At 38.6% G+C, this 18,920-nt stretch overlaps 1 protein-coding gene across 3 annotated transcripts in view; it reads left to right on the top strand.

Annotated features, from left to right (window-relative positions):
* Positions 1-18,920, top strand: part of CABCOCO1 (ciliary associated calcium binding coiled-coil 1) — a 96,193-nt gene that overhangs the window by 50,299 nt on the left and 26,974 nt on the right. The window contains exons 6-13 of one of the 3 annotated variants that reach the window (XM_064513709.1): positions 307-417; positions 845-985; positions 3,714-3,804; positions 8,547-8,707; positions 9,284-9,348; positions 10,593-10,807; positions 15,372-15,469; positions 18,203-18,370. In XM_064513709.1, the coding sequence (XP_064369779.1) occupies positions 307-417; positions 845-985; positions 3,714-3,791 (330 nt within the window). In that variant the 3' untranslated portion in view covers positions 3,792-3,804; positions 8,547-8,707; positions 9,284-9,348; ... (1 more) ...; positions 15,372-15,469; positions 18,203-18,370. Of the gene's footprint in view, positions 1-306; positions 418-844; positions 986-2,320; positions 2,416-3,713; positions 4,552-8,546; positions 8,708-9,283; positions 9,349-10,592; positions 10,808-15,371; positions 15,470-18,202; positions 18,371-18,920 lie in introns of those variants that run through there. The other 2 variants (XM_064513708.1, XM_064513707.1) reach the window with 2 other exon arrangements.

Genomic DNA, 18,920 nt, shown 5'->3' with positions numbered 1-18,920 from the left:
TTTAATTATCCATATGAGTAAGAAGCTGTAGTGTTATAAAATTATGAAAACCTTCTGTTCTTTCCAAGTATTACAAGGAAGGCCCCTTGAGATGCATACCAGAAATTAAAGCTGATCTATAATCATTTTCCCTGTGCTTTCCAATTCTGAGCACCTGGATAGTAACAAAAAGGTATTGTTTTTGCTGTTTGTCAAGCATTTCATTTCCTTTAAAAAAAAACAAAAACAAAAAAACAAAAAACCTCCAGTAAACCTGTGCACAATAACTAAATGTGAATTACAAACTTTTTTTTTTTTAACTGCTAGTATATGATTGAACTTGCCCCACCTGCGGATGACACTTTCCCTATTCCACTGGAAGAAGGTATACCTTCTGATATCAGTTCGTCACCCACAGCTCCAGAGATGGAATCTAAGGTATGGGGTTTTTCTTTTTTCTTTCTTTCTTTTTTTTTTTTTAAAGCTATTTCACTCTGAGTCCCCTACTTCATTTTTTCTCGTTGGTGCCCAGTCACTAATTACATTATTTTCTCCAGAATATGGCATGCCTAAGACTGACTGAAGTTGCTGTTATTGTTATTACATTGATCAGTCAGCACAGGAGGACATTTGAGCTAACCACCTCTGGTCTTAAACCCCATGCGACTTCATAACTTCAACATCTGCCTTGGCTGGGCTGGGCAGGGCTGGGCAGTGCAAGAGTGATGCTGACGCTCGCTGTCAGAGCAGTTCTCAAAAGCAGGCTTTGTGTACTGTTGCATGTCCCTGTGCTGACACTGTTTGATCTTGTAGAGAGCAGCAAGATGTTCAAACTCATGTATTTCTTGTGGTTTGCTGCTGCTAGGAGTCTGATCGAGAAAGCTGCCTGGAAGAGCCCTGTCCAGAAGCAGAATCCTTCAAGGCAGATGCTTTGGCTGGTTTCACTGTTGAAGATGTGAAGTCTGTAATGGGTGAAATCACAAATGAAATTATTGGCAACCTTGAGGTACTATCACTAGAAAGCTATTCACTAATTCTGTCTATGGTTAATTACCTAGCTCAGCTTTAATGAATATAAACTGTATTCATGCTAAAGCTTGCAGAAAACACATCCATATGCCATAAGAATGTGAATTAGCCTCTATAAATAACTCCTAGTGTAGTCAGCTTACATGTGATAAGATAAAAAATACTCAGTAATATAACAACATATACATTCAGCATTACTGTGTGTTAAGAAACATGGGCCAAATCCTGCTCTCAGTGATATCAGTGATAAAATTCCTTTTCAGTAGTTCAGGATCAGCTGTTACAATGGAGCATATGCAATATGTGCTTAAAATAAATTGTTAAACGCATGTATGTTACACATCCTCCAATCTGTGTAAGTAACACACATGCCAATTGTAGACTTCAGTTTGTTGGTACGTAATTATAGAAAAGCTGCCTTAATGGGGTAGGTCAGGTTTCAGTGTGTGGTCTGCAGACTGTGAGGAGTCTGAGCGATTTCTGTGGGGTTCATGAGAGGGAAGCAAGCAACTATTATCAATGGACTTTAAATTTGTTGTAGGGTGATTTGCTTCTCTATAGGGAGGTCTGTAAATTGAAACATTTGGAAAGCCAGCAGAGCAGACCATTGTTATCTTGTAAACTGCTCCCTAAAGCATATGAAAGCAAAACAGCTAGAACTCAGTTTCACCATCAAAATGCTATATGGTCTTATTTGCAGCAACCAAGTGTCATTAGGTGCTTTGGACTTTGCATGTCGTTACAGTTTTTGATATGGCACTTGGATACTGTAGTGTGTGCAGCATTTTATTAAATATAGAATATTATTTGAAAATAGTGTAGTATTGATAAATTGCTTTACATGGATTATGTATGAATGGGGAATATCAATTGGAATAATGATGCTATCATTAGATCTACCTATTTGATTTCATATTCCCTTTCACAAAGTCTTTTAGAAACAGGAGAGGACCTGGCCTATGTTGTCTTATTCCTGTCCATACCTTTAGAATGCCTCTATGTTCTAAGAAATTAAATGTGTGATTTTTACTTAACCTTGCATTTCATTAGTATCAGTGGTAAAAGCTTTTTTCTTGAACAAAAACTTCAAAGATTGAGAAATGTGTTTTCTACTTGTGCAACTCTCTTTATATACCCAGAAAATAACTTCCTCCTAGTTATTAAAAGTCCTCCACCATTTCATCTTTTTCAAATGGTTTCTGAATTTGTTGACCTTCCAAGTAATCTTATCTTTAGATTTTTACCTGATGCATGATCAAAGTCCTGGCATTATGTTGTTATGCGTGAACTGTCATTTTACAATCTGCATTAGGTGTCCAGTGAACATAGAGCAATTTTTGCTCCAGTTGAGTCAAGAACAGTCTAAAATCACAGTGCTGACACTCAGCGATCATGGCACCAGCCAGGGTGAGTGTGGTGGGAGCTGATTTTCACTGAAGGTGGAATAAGAGATGGAGAGATTTAAAAGCTGAAGAACAAAGGGCAATGGGGTTGGCTGGTAGAGGATTAGCCTAGAGAATCAGCGTTCTTCAAGAAAGCAGCTAAGTAAACATATAGTATGCAGAAGTAATGGGATAGGGACATATTTGTCTATACTTGAGGGTGGACTGGACATGGTGGAGGTCAGAAACATCTACAAAGTTCAGATAGAAATTCCAACTTTTTGATATTCATCTGAGCTTTTCAGAACTTTGAAAACATTTTAGATGTCGTTATCAATTGCATTGTAGCAGCAGTAGGGAGTTTTAGGACTGGCACGCCAAAAAGTTCCTAAAATGGCAACTAACTGCAAACTTTTCTAGGTCAAATCCATTTGTTTTATCAAAATTACATGAAATTCATTGAGAAAGTAGCTGTAAGTTTTGGATCAGTTTGCATGGAGTCTGTAAAGTACCTTTGAGCCCTTTCCAGTTGTTTGAACAAAACCTTGTGACTCTTGGAAGGGCTGTGCCATTCTGTTCCTTTCATTTCTCGTGTATTTTTCTGATACTGAAAAACATACATAAATTCCCCATAAAAAATCAATACGTATGGCCTTTATTCCAGTGATCCCATGTTTCCAAATGCTATGGAATTACAGACTGCTAAACGTTATCACTTCCAGAGTTTATTAAAATACGTCACAACCCTTGTACCTTTCCTACAAATTCTACATTGCAAATTAAACACTCATTATCTACAACAGTCTGGATTTCCAGAATACAATACACATTCATAATTGTAATTAAGAAAGTGAAGGAACATCACAGAAATGTTTTTTTATTGTTCATTTTCAGTAATGCTTTCTAATTCCAGCAGTGTTTCAATAAAATGTATTACACTAGAGAACAAACATCTGCAGCAAAGGAAAACAGTGGCAACAGCCAAATCCCAAAGCAATTTTTCTGATTTGGTGTTTATTGGTAAAGTCTGTCTGAGAATACAGGCAAATTAGCCTATCTCCCAAGACAAGGTTAGATGAAAAATGGCTGTCCCAAATCGCTTCCTGTTCATGGCAGACATACCATACGTTGGGATTGTGCACTGTAATATGATAAAGTGTTATCACTTAAGTACAGGCTGAAACACCGTTATGTCTGCAAAACAGGAAGGTGTGTAGGATAAAGTCTGTCTTACTCCACTACAGTGTGTCAAAACCACAAAGACAATGTGCAGCCTAAGATAGCTCCATCATAATCACTTTTTTCTTTTGATCTTCTTTACAGGCTGAGATAAACAAAAAGCTGCAAATACAAGAAGAAGCTTATACTTCGAGAATAGAAAAATTAAAAAGGCCTAAATAACCAGATAAGAAAGGTGAGGTTGAATTTTACAGAAACTAGGGGGTAGGAGTGGTACACAGAAGACTAGCTCCCTGAATGAGCATAATTATTTTTATATAAAGGAAAGTTCAGTGAATTTACCTAGAAAGAGTTCATCTCAGTTCCTCAGATTGCTGTGTTCTCAAAGTGATATTACTTATTTTAGACTTAAATAAAAGATCATAAACAGAAGGATATGTAATTCAAATATGTTGGATGTGAGCTTATTTCCAAATAGAATCTTAATTTTAAAAGAATTCTCTGTAGTTTTATTCTCTTTCCTTCTTACACTTGTAGAGTATTTAATAGTTTCTGATTCACACCTAAAATTTTTTAAAGGAATTTCGCTAGAAGGAAAGTATGTAGAGAGAGAACATCATTTTGAGGCATTGCAGATATTATATTATATGCAAGAAGAGAATTTAATTAACATGTAATTACACACATTTTGCTGTAGTTATTTGTTAATAATTTGTATGTTATTTCTTTTTAAATTGTTTCCCAGGCATTAAAACAAATGTAGTACCTTACACTTCTTTTCATCCACCATATTAAAATTGCATAAATGAAGAGTTTGTGCTTTTGCAGTCTTCCAGTGGTAATTTTTCCTAAGTGCATGTAACATTTCATTTGAGAATGTATTTGTTCCTTCTCTGTATGCTAACATTGTTCCATATTTTGTCACATATTATTGATATGTTTTAAACTCAAAATGAATCTGAGCAAATAAATGATAACAGAAGAAGTGGCTTAACATTTTTGTTTTGAAACTGTGAACTGTACTAATTGTCTTGTTACATAACTGTGCCTTAGAAAGCATGTTGTTTAAATGCAAGTCATGCTTTCAAGCATAAAGGCTGGGTTAAATGTTTAATAGAATATATGAGAAATAGGACATTTTATTCATTACAATTTAATATTTGTTTCTCATAACAGTTTACTGTTTACTTTAAGTATTAACAATTTACTTTAAATTGTTTTTTTACTTAGGTAAAAAGTGATTTTTTGTTTAATTCCACCTCCATTTTTATGGTAATAATAAAAAAGGTTTGAAAGTCTAATCTCAGCCCAGTCAAAAAAGAAGATAGCTTAAAATAGTTTGCCTAAAGGGCCTCGTTTGTCATTGCTTGACTTGCTCGTGGCTTGTGCTCAGAACCGAGAACGCAACCAGAAGGGGGCATTGCCTGCACGTTGTTCCGCAGAAAGAATTCCCAGAATAGAAGACAATATCCAGTAGCTACATTTGGGTGGCAATAGGCTGGATATACTCTTCAGAGTGTACGTCAGATGTGGGTGGGCATTGAGCCCTTGTAAAACAACTGCTTGTAATTTTAAGCAGTCAGAATATTTTACTGGGTGTCATGTGTTGAGAAATATCCTTCCCCCGGTTACATGATCAGTAAGCTCCGTAACAATTCAGTTCAGGTTCTCTTGGTTTTCTCTCCAGCACTGGCCAGCAAGTTAGTGAGAGCTCCCTTTCAGCTATAAAAGCTAACCGTTCTTATTTGAACACTGAAATAACTCACAAGAAGTTGTTCACTAGTTTAAATTATCATTTAAAATTGCTAAGATGTGTAGGGGGAAAGAAAAGATTCCTGGTATATTCTTATTTGTTTTATTGCTTAGGAATATGATTTTTTGTTATCAAAACTTTCTGAAAATCAAAATGTCCTTTATTTTGATACATAAATTCATCTTCCAATGTATAATGCTCATCTTACAAGTTTCCCTCTGTTTGAGCTCAAAGGTAAAAACAGAACTTCTGAAAAGAACTGTCCAATGATAGAGTATTTTCTACATTTTTTTCTGAAAATGTATTGTTGGCAATTTAGCATTGTTTCTAAAACAGTGTCAGAGTTAGATCTGTAGATGACTACAATCTTGCTATGCGGCTAAGCAGAAAGAGACTATGATTTATATCAAGACCAACACCAAACAAAGACTTTTGCCCATATCTTTTCCTCCCTCTGCCAGATTTTGTAGAGCCTCTGGGAAATTTTAAAGTGCTTTGAAGATGAGAAGTTGTATATGAACATTAAGTATTACTGCAATGATTTGTTAGCATTCACTCTTAGGACACATGCATAACAGCTGAGGTATTGCTGAAATCCAAAGTGAAGCTCGAATCCCACAAACCATATTTGCAGCGATCTTCCCGCTGAAATAAATAACGCTACCAATAAAAATAGCCCCAGAGATTTTGGGAGAGTGGGAGGGAGGATGGTTAGGAAGCTAAGGTGAAGGAGGGAAGATGGGTAAAAGGTAGACATAACATCTCTATGAGCAGTCAGAGCGCATGTTTTGACATAACATATGGACATCAAATTGAGGAATCCTTTTATGTCTTCAGAATGCTAATAAGAAATGCAAGAAGTCATGCTTTGGCTGTATGGTAGGAATAAAATGTTCAGATGCAATATGGTGAATTAAGAACAGTCTCCATTCTGAATTCCTGGCTTTTCCATTGGTTAAAATCAGGCTTGCTGTTTTTAAGGTCCCTTGTCATGTTGAGTTACTGGATAGTCATCTCTGAAAATAATTATATTGTCATTTCTGGGGCCTACAGTAGAGATTTTTGAGGCTTTGGTATAATAATCTTTGATTTTTGGTAGACTGTTGATGTGACATAGTTCTTTACAGTATACATACTTAATGTAGTTCCTAACAGTTTCCCACCCTACAGAGCTTTCAATTTAAATTAGGCAGATGATGTAGAAAGGAAGGAAAGAGGTTTTACATTCTATCTTCTCTGCCAAAAAAGAGGGGTTTTTTTTCAGGGGATAATGAGTTACCTGCATGACTGCAAAATCCGTCTGGAGATGAAACACTATAGGATTTTATAGTAGTATAGCGAACATCTATTAATTATCCTCTAGTAAAGGAAACATATTTTCTGGCAGTGCTTTCGTGCATTACATTGACAGCGTATGGGGGAAAAAAAGGTTTAGAAAAGACAGCAACTTTTCAAATAAGCTGGCTTGAAAAAGATAGAATGGAAAAAGGAGACAAAAGAGAAAACAATTTCTTTTACCTACTTCACAGCATTTTGCCATGGCCTTTTCTTATGAAGCATTGCTTCTCTTCCTCTCCACCAAAACTCTGTTAGAATTTGGAAGTTGCCACATTGTTTCCTTTCTAAAATGGCAACTGACATTCCTAGAAAATTTGCTTTCCCAGAGAAACCACTGAGTGTAAGCATTAAATTCAACTTTTCACAAGTCAGAAAAGGATATTTTCTTTAATGACCTACACTGCCAACTTTACCACAAAATATGTGTGCAAAGTCAGCATCTGTCCATTTAAGTCAGACTCTTAAGCACAAGAATGTTGATCTCCAAAACACATTTATCCAGGTGTACATATCATGCTTATTTGAAAAGATTTATTGCATGAATAGTACATTATTTTCATTGAAGGTTTTTTGGTTTTCAACTCATACTAATTGTATAATGTGAAAACTACATATATTGCACGCTTCCATTGTGATTTTTTTCCAGTGGTATATATTAAACTTTGAGTCCTTAATCATGTAAGGTATTTAGTCTCTCCTGTTCAAGAATGCCCGTGAGTTCTCTCTCATTCTGGTGAATTTGCGTATGCCGCTGCTGAGGGACGTGCTCGGATGCTACTTCTGCTGCACTGAGCCTACCTGGAATAGGTTTGATTCTTGGCTATAACCCAGAAGTGTATAGAAAAGAGACGCTCGGAAGAAAGGACACTGGGCTATATCCCACTCATCCTGGGCTAGCCCTGACTTGTGGCAGAGTGTGGATGTGACAAGTGAACTTTAACACGGGTTACGTATGTATCAAGGCTGGTAGAGAATTCACAGCTAACACCTGCAAGTTTACTGGAGTTTCCAGGGGATGTTTGTTCTCCTATGCCACACTGACTGCTGCTAATGTCTAGCTGCGTCTCATGATACTGCATGTAACTGGGCAGTTCACCCTTTCTTCTCCCTCCTGCCTCATCTTAGGATGGTGTTGTACCTGCCCCTGCCTCAATAGATGCAACCACATAGTTTGCCTGTTATGCTAGCAATTTAGGGAGAGCTTGTGTTGAATCACCTTCAACTTCTCTGTCACAGTTCACAAGGAAGTGACAGCAGTGACAAAACGTGCAGGTGGCATTGCTTGCAATGAGCAAGTCAAAATTGAATACAACATTTCAACCTGTTCTGTTGTGGCACTTCAAGTGTGTAGAGCAAGCTTCGGATGCTGGCAGTTGTGGACCCAGATTATACATGCGTGACAAGAAAGAAAAAGAAAAATCAAAGAATAATTGCAGTGACTTATGTAATTGAAAGTCCCATTCAGATGCAGAGCATTAAACAGAACTTCAAATTAATAATATTGTAGAAAGAACAGAATGTAAAATACTTTCAAGGTAGAAACAACCTGGCTTTTTATACAGTAGAATTAGCAGCCTGTTGTTTTAAAGGTTGCACTGTCACTGGCACAACAAAGATTGCATTAAATTTGGGGTCTGTATTTATGTAAAATTCTGCACTCACAGTGTTGGCTAGACCAGCTGGTAGTTGTATTTATTTTGCATATTTATGCAGCTGATTAAAAGAGCAAAAAACAGAAGAGGTCAGTTGCTGTAACTGTCCAGACCGGATGGGGTAGGGGGAACAAGAGAGGAGACCTGCGGCCTGGCAGAAGATTGTTTAGAGGCTACAAGGAAAAATGCTCTGTAAAAAGTTACTCATCTAAAATGAGTATAGTACTTCTCCAGTGCTGGTGAAGAGCTATCAGAGCTGCAGTGATTTTGGATGCCAGTGTGGATGGTGATTCAAGGTGGGAGCCTTCGCAAGGGGATCTGAAGCACCTTCTGGATGATCCTGTTCCTCCTGTGACTGCAAGGAAGGCTTTGGGATTTCACCTCCCTCAACTCAGGTTAGTCTATGTGAACATTTCAGAGTTGATGTTTGTTTTTTTCTTAACCCTTTACAAGGATGTCTCATACAACTTTTCCTTAAAATTTGAATTTCGTGTCTAGTAAACTCCAGCCAGCAGTTTTCTTGTCTAAAGGGTCCATTTTTGTATGATTGCATTCATTGAAATATAAGAACTGAGATGTCGCTATGGGGCAGAGTCCAAGTGTCCCAGGGTCCTTCCTTTGGTATTGCTATGGGAAATACTCAGGGAAGAGCATAAGAACTGTGTGCCATCACCGTGGTCTTCCCTGGCATACCCTTCCATTGATCAGTGCTTTAGAAACTTGTGGAGCCCAAGTATGCACCCAAACCAATGTTTAATTGAAAGCAATAGACTTCTGTTCCATTAATTTGTCTAGTCCTTTTTTGAACTCAGTTATACTCCTGCCCACCATACTATTCTGTGGCAATAAGTTGCACACTTCAATGATGTGTTGATTAATCCCAGTTGGAACGGATTCAGGAGGCTCAAGGTTACTCATCTTAGAGGCTCTAAAGTTACTCGGTGTTATTGGTCACTTGTGTGTGTGTTCAGGTGATGTAAGTGGCGAACCATGGAGTCACTGACTTTTCACATGCACAGGGAGCAGCCGGACACAGGTAAGAAAGAGAAAGCTTGTGTCATTCTCTGCTAGACTGAGCCTGCATTTCTGCCACCTGCCCTGTTAGTGTTTTTGCCATTTATTTTGGTGCCAAACCTAATTTAGATCATAATCTTTCTGAGGCAGAGGTGCGTCAGTCAATCTTTATCTGTGTGCTGATGGACACACATGTAGCCCTGCCTGAATAGTAAGATGCTTATTGTCTGAGGGAGGACAAATTACCATGTTTGGTCTGTCAGGCAGACATTCAGTATTTTGCTGTCCTAGCCATCAGAGTAGCAAATTTCTCTGAAGCATATAAGTCAGAAATTACCATGCAGCTCCAAGAGGAAAACTTTGCCCTTTGATTGTTTTCCAAAGAAATGTTCTCAATTCCTTTTCTGCCAAATTCATAGTACAGATCATACTAACAAATTTTCCCAAGCCTTCCTGACCTCCTCCCTTTTTCACAGTAGTAAAAGAAATTTCACTCATCACTGAGAGATATTAAAGATTACCAAATTTTGCTGATTTAGGAAGTGAGTGAATGAAACAAGCAGACAAAAATGTAGATACTGCTTTGCAGAATGCAGTTAATTCCATTAATAAGAAAAGGGAAACTTGTGATATTTCTGCTATTTCACAGTTCGTTGGTAAATAGCTTGCTAATGCTTTGCTGGGTTAGGGGTCTGCAGTCACTGCCTCACTACAAGACCAGAAGTGTGCATACGGCACTGGGCAGTGCTAATTTGGGGAAGACCCTTTTTTCTTTTTTCGTTTTTTTTTTTTTTTTCCCTTCCCCCAGTAAATCTGTGCCTGGTTTTACCAAAGTAAGGCAATGTAATGATGATGCTTACCACATTGCTTTGAACTGTTTTATTTTGACTGGAGTTCAGAGTTCTCGATGTTTAGTAGCACCAGTCCCTCTGCTACTAAATCATTTGTAGATGGTCAAGTGAGCCTGCCAAGGCTTCAGTCTGAGTGAGGATTTTTGGTTTGTTTTTTTTGTTGTTTGGGGTTTTTTTTTTTTTTTTTTTTTTGAATGAGCAAGGTGAGAGAAAGCAAGCTTTTTACTGTACTTCTCTTACTATTCACAGTTACACAGTCATGTGACAATTTTGCCACTGATACCAGTTTTTCATAAAAGTTTTCTTGATAGCTTACTGTTTGGATAAAAGCAGGATTCAGATTTTGTATGTTATTTTTTGCTCTGAGATCACTCCAGTATTTTTTGAAATGTCACATTTCAACTTAACAAATTAGCAGGTCATGGAGCTCTAATGTACCAGAAGTCATTTCTGATGAACGACTCTAAAAGAAAGACTGATACGGCTCTCTGGACTCCATTTCAAAGACTTACCTTTGGACGAGAAGATTGCAGATGAGACTTTACTTCTGTAGAACTCAGTAGAGAGATGTTTGTATGCCACCAAAGGATCTTGCTTTAAATCCTTTTTTTCTTCCAACTCCGGTTTTCTGTGAGTAATGTAGATATGTTGGCCAATCTTCTATTCAAATAGTTGGATCAATTATCAGTGCCAATGTTTATAAGAACTGATTGTTGTATAGGGCTACATGAAGGTGTGGCTTTGTGATATATAAACTCTGGGTATTGTCTCCCAAATACAAATTATTGGGCCTGATTTTTAAGCCCTTAATCTCCAGTCTTGCTAACTCTTCACTCAAGCAAAACGCTTCTTGATCACAATAAGCATATTTACCTTGGCGTGATTCAAGTGTAACAGAGGCGTGCTTCGCCTGCTTGGGGCTGTCTAGCTTGGACACCGGCAGCAGCCGCAGATTAGCTGGGTGGAGCTAAGTGTGAACTAGCGCTCAACCCACCAGGAGCCCAGGTGAACTGGGTGCTGAGCTCCATGCTGCCCTCGCTGCACGCTTCCCCTACCCCCAGGCTGTGTGGCATCGACATGGGTATTTCCACGCTATGTGGGAGTCTTGTGTCCACGGACAGTTTTCTCTGAGTATACAGAGAACAATTTTGAGGCCATCCGTCTCAAAGCAGGAATTTGATACTGTTTACACATTTCTGTGCTGTGCTTCTAACAGGTTGAACACGTATGTGTTTTGCATTATTGAGAAACATTGTGATTTAGATGGATGCACATTATTCCTCAGCTCTGTGTCAACAATCAGAAATGAGCCTTTTGGATTTATTAGTTCCCAATCTTGTACCTATCTTAAATCATTACCATATAATAAGAACTCTGTATGGTGCATTGTCAATAAAACCTAATATTGCGAAGATTACTGATCGTCTAGTGCAAGTGGAGAGCACCATAAATGATTTAGAGAATAAGTGTCAAGCGTTAAAGCTATCTAATACCTTCTAAAGTAGGTTGATACTCGTAAATCTAAGATAAAGGACCTGTAAAACCACTTAAGAAGAAATAATACTCATTTAATCAGGCTTCCAGTGAAAAGACTAGGTAGGAGAGAAATTCAGAAGGAATTATTAAATCTCTTCACTTTCAGTACTTTATTGATAGAGAAAGCAAACCCAAATTTGATAAGCAATTTTAATTAATTAAAACTATCTTCGTAATACTGCTAAATTATGACCTCCCCGGGGGTGGGGGGAAGAACAGCCAAAGGGCATCTCTTTTATCATTTACTGAACTCTTAGTTTCACAGATTCAGCACTATGTATATCAGAGTGAGATATAAGGGGCATTTATTGGAATTACCGTTTTGCTGGATAACAGGGGTGGGTTGTTCGACTGGCTTCCGCCTGTTTGGCTGTTATCATTCACAGATAACAGAAGTGGTGGGTAAGTATTACACTCTTCCCTGATGGGAGCAAGGCACTGTTTATTGGGGAAAGGTTGGTTAAAGTGGTAGTGAAACAAACTCTGTGTTGACATGTAGTTGAGAGGTGGCTTATACAAACTTAGTCTATTGATTTTAGTGGTATCTTCTGCACATTGATCCTGCAGAAAATTATTTTTCCCTTTCTACTTTATATTTCAGATCCATTTGAAAGGTGGAATAAATGTGGGTGGCAGAAAAATTGGGCCATGTTTTTCATTACCAAAGGTCTGAATCTTCAGTTCTCATGCAGTCAAAATCTCCATTCTCCGCAATAGGTTTTTAAGCCAATTTGTGAATTCCTGTTCATCTTTTTGGCTTTGTGATTGTTCAGAGCTCAACATCACTGACAGCATTTATTACAACTTGACACAGAGCTTTTCTTGAAGCAACTGTAATAGTATATTTAGCTGTGGAGAAATCTTTCTGAAGAGAAGTGTGCTCTGACTCATGTGACTCTGCTGCTGCTCTGTTGACCCTAGCAGACTTACTCATCGTTTTACATAGTGGCAAACAAGATTAGATTTTGGCTTGGTGCCTTATTTCACTTGATCCAATAAATGTGCAACTTGAAATTTTATTTTACTTCAATTCACATTTTTTAAGATAAAATCCAACTTCTTTTCTCTTATTACAAAAAAATAGACACGTGCTGCTTTGAGTGGAATTGGTGAATGAAATTCAAATGCATCTCATCCACTTATAACTTATTTACATTGCAAAAATAACTAGGAGATGACATGGTTGTGGCTAAACTGTATTATCACCTGCTTTATTCTTGCTTGCTCTTACAGAGGGGAAAACATACACACAAACATACATATTCTTATGCAATGGCTGTCATCACATTGAGCTGTACCACCGTGTTTGAGATGGTTGTTTCTGTAATAGGAATGCAACCTTGGTTACAAATTTCTATTGGCTGTGAATTTTTTAGAGACTGATGTCTATCTGAAGAAAACCTTTCACTTTCTGCTTTCTCTTCAGCTGGCATAAAGCTAGAATCATTTCACTAAAATACCAGTTAAACAGAGCATACAGTAAGGAAAGATCATTTCAGAAATCTGTCAGCCTTAGGAGCGTTTCTTTCTAATTCCTGAGAATACCTAGGAATAGTTGGTTTTGTTACTCTGAGATAGAGTGGTTTGTTGCATATATGTTGTATGCAAGTTGCGTGTATGTTGCAGTTGTTACTAGTTTAAAAAAAAAAAAGAAAGGCAACAGCTGGACTGATTTATACCTGGTTGTTTGTTACTGTAGTATCTGGCTGTGAATGGAGAACAGGGAAAAATTCACACATGATTGAGTGTTCCTCTGAGAGCTGGAAGCTGAAGCCTTCATCATATAAAATGGCTTGTGAAGGGGAGAATTGCTTGGTGCTGATCAATTTTTATTTTGATGTCAGTGCTTTTTAAAATTTATGTTTTGTTTTTTTTTTTTTCCTAACAAACAGTGAGGAATGGTAGAAAGAGGCTGATGTCTGGTAACAAGTGGCAGACGTTATTTTATGGTAGTTAATTTGACAAGTCTGGGAGATGTAGATAGCTCATAACCGTTGGAAATGGAAGGCCATTGGCATTTGGTTAGGCAGCAAGAGTTTGCGTTCTGGAGAGTCCTTAATCCGGCCTTAATCCAGCAGCTAAACAAGCGAGCAGAGCTGTGGGGCACGTCCTCAACCTGTGTCAACTGCAAAAGCTGCCTCGAGGGGCCAGGCCGTAGCAAGCTTTGCACCAGCTGAGGATCTGCCCCCATCCTCTCCCAGACCACGTACCGGAGAAAAACCCCTCATTCCTCACAGGCAGATCACACGTGCACACAACCTCCTCAGTTATAATTAAATTAAAATCTCGCTAATTTAGAAGCATACCTATCATGTTCTCTTCTAGGAAGAAACTATTATTTCTCCTTTCGTTCTCTTCTGCTTGAATCCCAAGCTATCAGTGGCTTTCAAAGAAAAAGGAGTTTTTCTTTAGAAAAAAAGTCTATTCAAATTATTCATGATTTATATCAAGAAGGGACCTTTCCTCTTTCAACTAGCAAAAAAGGGGGAGTTTGATCTTCCTCAAAATCATTTGAGAACCTTGTACATTTCTTTCCAGAGCTAAAACTTTCTTACAAAGCTTCGGATATTCAGCAGAATAATGACTATTGCATAATTGAAGCTCAGTACAATACCATGGGGCTAATAAATGGTCTTCTGGTTCTATAGAAAATGTAGCAAATCATAATAGCACTTATTGGGACTAGGCCAGGCACAAATGACAAAGCTGCTTTTGAAAGTGAGTTGTGGCCAGAAATACTCTTTTGGACCAAAATCATTTTCTTGACTGTCAGGGGTACATTTACTTGCTTTAATTTTCAGCCTAGATTTTATGTTGATCCTGCAACACTGAATAAAATCAAGCCTGACAGAGCTGCTACTGCAGCAGTTACAGATGTAAATGTGAAGAAGGCTATTTAAGATGAGTCTGTTCCCCTGAATATGTTATTTTGAAATTATGCAGATTATATTAAAAATGACTTGATATGTCCTTATTGTGTGTTTTTAAAGGAAGAAGAAGATGCTGCACTATTAAGTGGTTTATTAACATTTCTGATCACAGCTCTTTTACTTAGAAAATAATTGTTCTGTTGTGTGCTGCGAAGCTGCCTGTAAACAACTGGCAAAGGGATATACTGTTTTGTGTTCTCCATAGAGAAAATATCAAATTCAATTGATTAATCAAAGAAGACATTCTTTGATGGAAGGGAACCTTTTCAAACTTTATTAAAAATACTGAATAAACCATGAGCTGTCGAAGTTCATAATCTGAACTTCTGCTCTACTTTCTCGGATACAGTAGCTGCTGTGTAAACCTTTAAAATAACTCATAGAGCAGGAAATGAGACGCATTTAATAATAATAAAAAAAAAACTCTCAGAACAATGTACTCCAAAGTCCTATCTTGATTTGGATCTCAGTTACACCATTGTGGCTCGACTGATTTTACCAGAATCACTCTGTGTTTCCACTGTGGAGAGGCTGATAAAAAAGAATCAAGCCTTGGACCTTTTCAGGCACTAGTTCAGAAACAACCTCACACCCTCTCTTTTTTCCAGAGAGGGTTTTTCCCCCTATTCTGAAAGAAGAAATGAGATTGCTATCTGTGAAGCTGCCCAGTGATTAAAGATAATCGGGTATGACCTGTAGATTGAATGAGTATCTTGCCTCTGTTTCAGGAGGACAGCAATCGTGGCCAAAGGCAGGATGGCTGGTGGGAATGAAGACAAGTGAAATGGAAATAACCAGAACTGAGGTGGAAAAGGAACTTAAACAGGTGGGACTAGCACATCTCTATCTTGTAGTTGGTACTGAAATCATGCGCATATGTGAAAGTGTTACATGGAAAGCCATCATGCTATCCAGGACCAAATTCAAATGGAAGTTAGCACATAAAATACTCATATTTAGCAGCACGAAAAAGTTCTTGGAACGTGTCCAGATATTTTTATGGGAAGAAAAAGCAACCAAGAGAAAGACTTATCAAGGATGTACAGGCAAAGAGTAAATAAGAGGAACTGAAAGCAATGGTTGAGCATGGTAGAATAACCTGATGCCATTTTTGTTCAGTTTTTCACACCTGCACCAGACAATGAAGTGGAGTGGGTGAGGTGCAGATCACATCCTGCCATAACCTCAGGCTGGAAGATGGGATGGAGAACAGGGTAGGGTCAGAGACATCTGCAAGAACCCAGCAGAGGCCCTCAGAGCCCTTGGTTCTGAAGGTAGCAATTTTTAATTTGCTTAGAGCAGCACCCCTCACCCAATGGGGAAAGGAAAGCAAACCAACTGAGAGCTTTTGGGTAAAGCCACTTGGCTTAAAGAAGTGTGGGGATCTGTCAGCAAAGCATCTGTCTCTGGTTGAGTCCTCGCTTGTTCTGGAAATGAAGACTCTTGCTGGGAGCAGAGAGATTTGCAGTGAAGACCCTTGCCAGCCCCCAACCAGAATAAATACAGGACCACCAAAACTCTGATTAGTTGTCTAGGACAAAAAAAATATTAGTTAAAAAGCAGCCTTCCTACATGCCATCCTATCCTATGAGTACTACTGTTGAAAGGGCTTAACCTAAATACTCTGTTTGATAAGGCAACACATTAAAAAGAAAAGAGACACCTTATTAAAAAAAAAAAAAAAAAAAAAAAAAAGCTCTTCCACAGACAGTTAGTGACAGACGAATATCCTCCAAGGGGGAAAAGCTTCTATATGCAAATGCCAGACAAAAATGGCAAAGAAAAACCCCTGACAAAGCATTGCACAGAATCATTTATTAGATCTCTGTAAGTGATCATTTACATGAAACTTGCATTTAATTTATTATTGAACTTTTCCCTTTTATCTTCTGGTTGCATGCGTTTGTGGGGGGCAGTGGTCCCTTATCCTATCTCATCTCCCTTCTTGTGCTGAGCTGCTTTTGCTTACTTGACTATGTGTGGAGGGGAACACGGGACAATGAAGATGGGCTGGATTTGAATCTCCCAGCTTTGAACTCATCTCTCTTTCTGATTCTGGCTCAGACCAAAAAGGGGAAAGTGAAAACCACTGCTTTAGATATCATCGAGTTCTTTCGAAGACAAAATCTCAGTTGTCCTCCTGACAGTACAGCCCTGTTGAGTCAAAGCACAGGGGAATTGCCTATAAGATGTAAATGTTGTTGAGGGTACAAAGAGACATTAGCTTCATTACACTGTATAGATGGACTCTATCAAGGATGTTAGCAATTGCATGTGGGCTAACTACAGAAATTATTTACCCATGCTGCTATTACTAAAGCACCCAAGCAAGCTACTTCAGAGCGAGCCCCATGCGCCTATATGTGTAGCAATCACTGAAATCACTGTACTGTCAGCTCAGCTTAATACCCTAGATTTCTGTTTCAGACTGTTGCATATCTGGATTGAGATCTAAAGCCATCTCCTTGACTTGCTCCTAGGAGCATCTTGCTCAGGGAACTTCGCAAGAGTTGAAATTGTCTCCTACCTCGCAAGAATTTGGGAGACTCACTGCTTTTCTAGGCCCACGCTGACACCTCTTGACAAGTGTGGCTTGATGGCACAGGTATAATATTAGCTCTGGAGATATCAGTAAGTCTGAGAGCTTCTTTCCTCATGTAGCCCCTTGTGGTGTGTGCCCAGCTTTCCTCCTGGTCTCTGCCACTGATTTCAATGAGTGACAAGCAGAGGCATTTTAAACTAAAAGGAGGTATTTAAATACTGTCAGGAACAACAGATAAAATGACCTCAAACAATCCCACATGAAGTCCTTTGTTATTTTCAAAGCACTTTCCCAGCTTTGACACCTTTGCTTTTTCATACCCAATATAAAATTCAAAATTTTTTATTCAGATGCAGCACACAAATATAAATAATATCAAATCTCACACTACATTTTAGTGCTACTGCTTTGAAAAGGGACCTGAAGTAAACTCTGCATAAAGATCAAGAAAATTATATTCCACTTCCCAAACTTTTGTTCCCCTTTGTTTTATATAGAATAACTTTTCTCAAACCAGTGTGCTTACAGCACTAAGGAGGGGGCCAGACCCTGCTGGAGCTGGCTCTGTGCATGACAGCTCAGAAGTGCTTGAGGTTGAGCTGGCTGTTCCTAGACCTGCATCAGCTGCTGGTGGCACTGGGGGTCCACACCGACAGACTGGCTTGCCCGTGCCTCCCCTAAAATGCTGTCCCTCTGACAGCCAAGCTCCTCCTCCCCGTGACCGCGGCTGCTTGCTTTTACGCAGTCTGTCGCTGCTGTACGCCAGTCCTTGCTAACCTGCCAGAGACAGAGGTTGCTCTTGCACAGCCTGCCTGAGGTGCTGAACCTGTCCTCTGGCCTTTACATCCTTCAAGGCTCTATGTTGCTTCAAATATGAGCCTCAAAAACACCTCTTCCTTTCTCTTTAATATTACTATTACCTCTGTTACTGATATTACTGGAGAACTTATTTCCACAGTACTGCTGCTCTTATTTCTGGAGAATGTGACATCTTGCTTCTGCTCTCTGTTTTACAAGGTTTCTTCTGACCTGCTGAGTACGCAGCTGAATACCAGAAGCAACATAACACAAGTCGGTCATGCTGGGTAGGAGCAGGGAAGGCAGATGGATTGAAGAAATGCGGTCCTCTCTCTTAAAAAGCATTTGGACATCGTGCAGTGTGGATGAAGACAGAGTAAAGATGAGGTAAAGGAGGCAAGGACCAGCAAGGCCTTGTGATTTCTTGACAACATTTTTCTGGGATGTAAAGGGTCAGTAGAAATGGTCTCTCATAATGCTATGCCTAAAAGGTGGATGTCTAATTTCTGCTTTCCTTTCTGCTAATTGCTGTGACTAAATGACTCTGAAATTACCTCAGAGTAGCTAAGTGCAGATTTTGGGCCTGTGTGTAAACAGAAATTGAAGTAAAACAGTTTAGAGATGTTTGGAATAGGCATATCTGGCAGCATGCAACAAAGCAAATAGTTGAGTGAATTTGCATCGTATTTAGTATGTCAAAGAAAGTTTTAAGCTGTGACTTGAAGAAGTCAAGCCAGGAACAATAAGCTTGTCTGGAGAATTCTGGTATTAGAAACTAAAGGATACGGAACTGTGTCCAAGGTAAATATTCATGTGCCTCAGGATGAACTAGTAGAACATTAAATGAAGCTGAAGATACTGCATCTGGGATAGGTGTTTATTGTAAAAAATGAAACATTTAAACAAAAGTAGCCTAGTGATGATGGAGGTTATTCTT

Source organism: Dromaius novaehollandiae, chromosome 6, assembly GCF_036370855.1.
Source record: "Dromaius novaehollandiae isolate bDroNov1 chromosome 6, bDroNov1.hap1, whole genome shotgun sequence".
Taxonomy (NCBI): domain Eukaryota; kingdom Metazoa; phylum Chordata; class Aves; order Casuariiformes; family Dromaiidae; genus Dromaius; species Dromaius novaehollandiae.
This window is presented reverse-complemented; position numbering and strand designations above follow the sequence as displayed.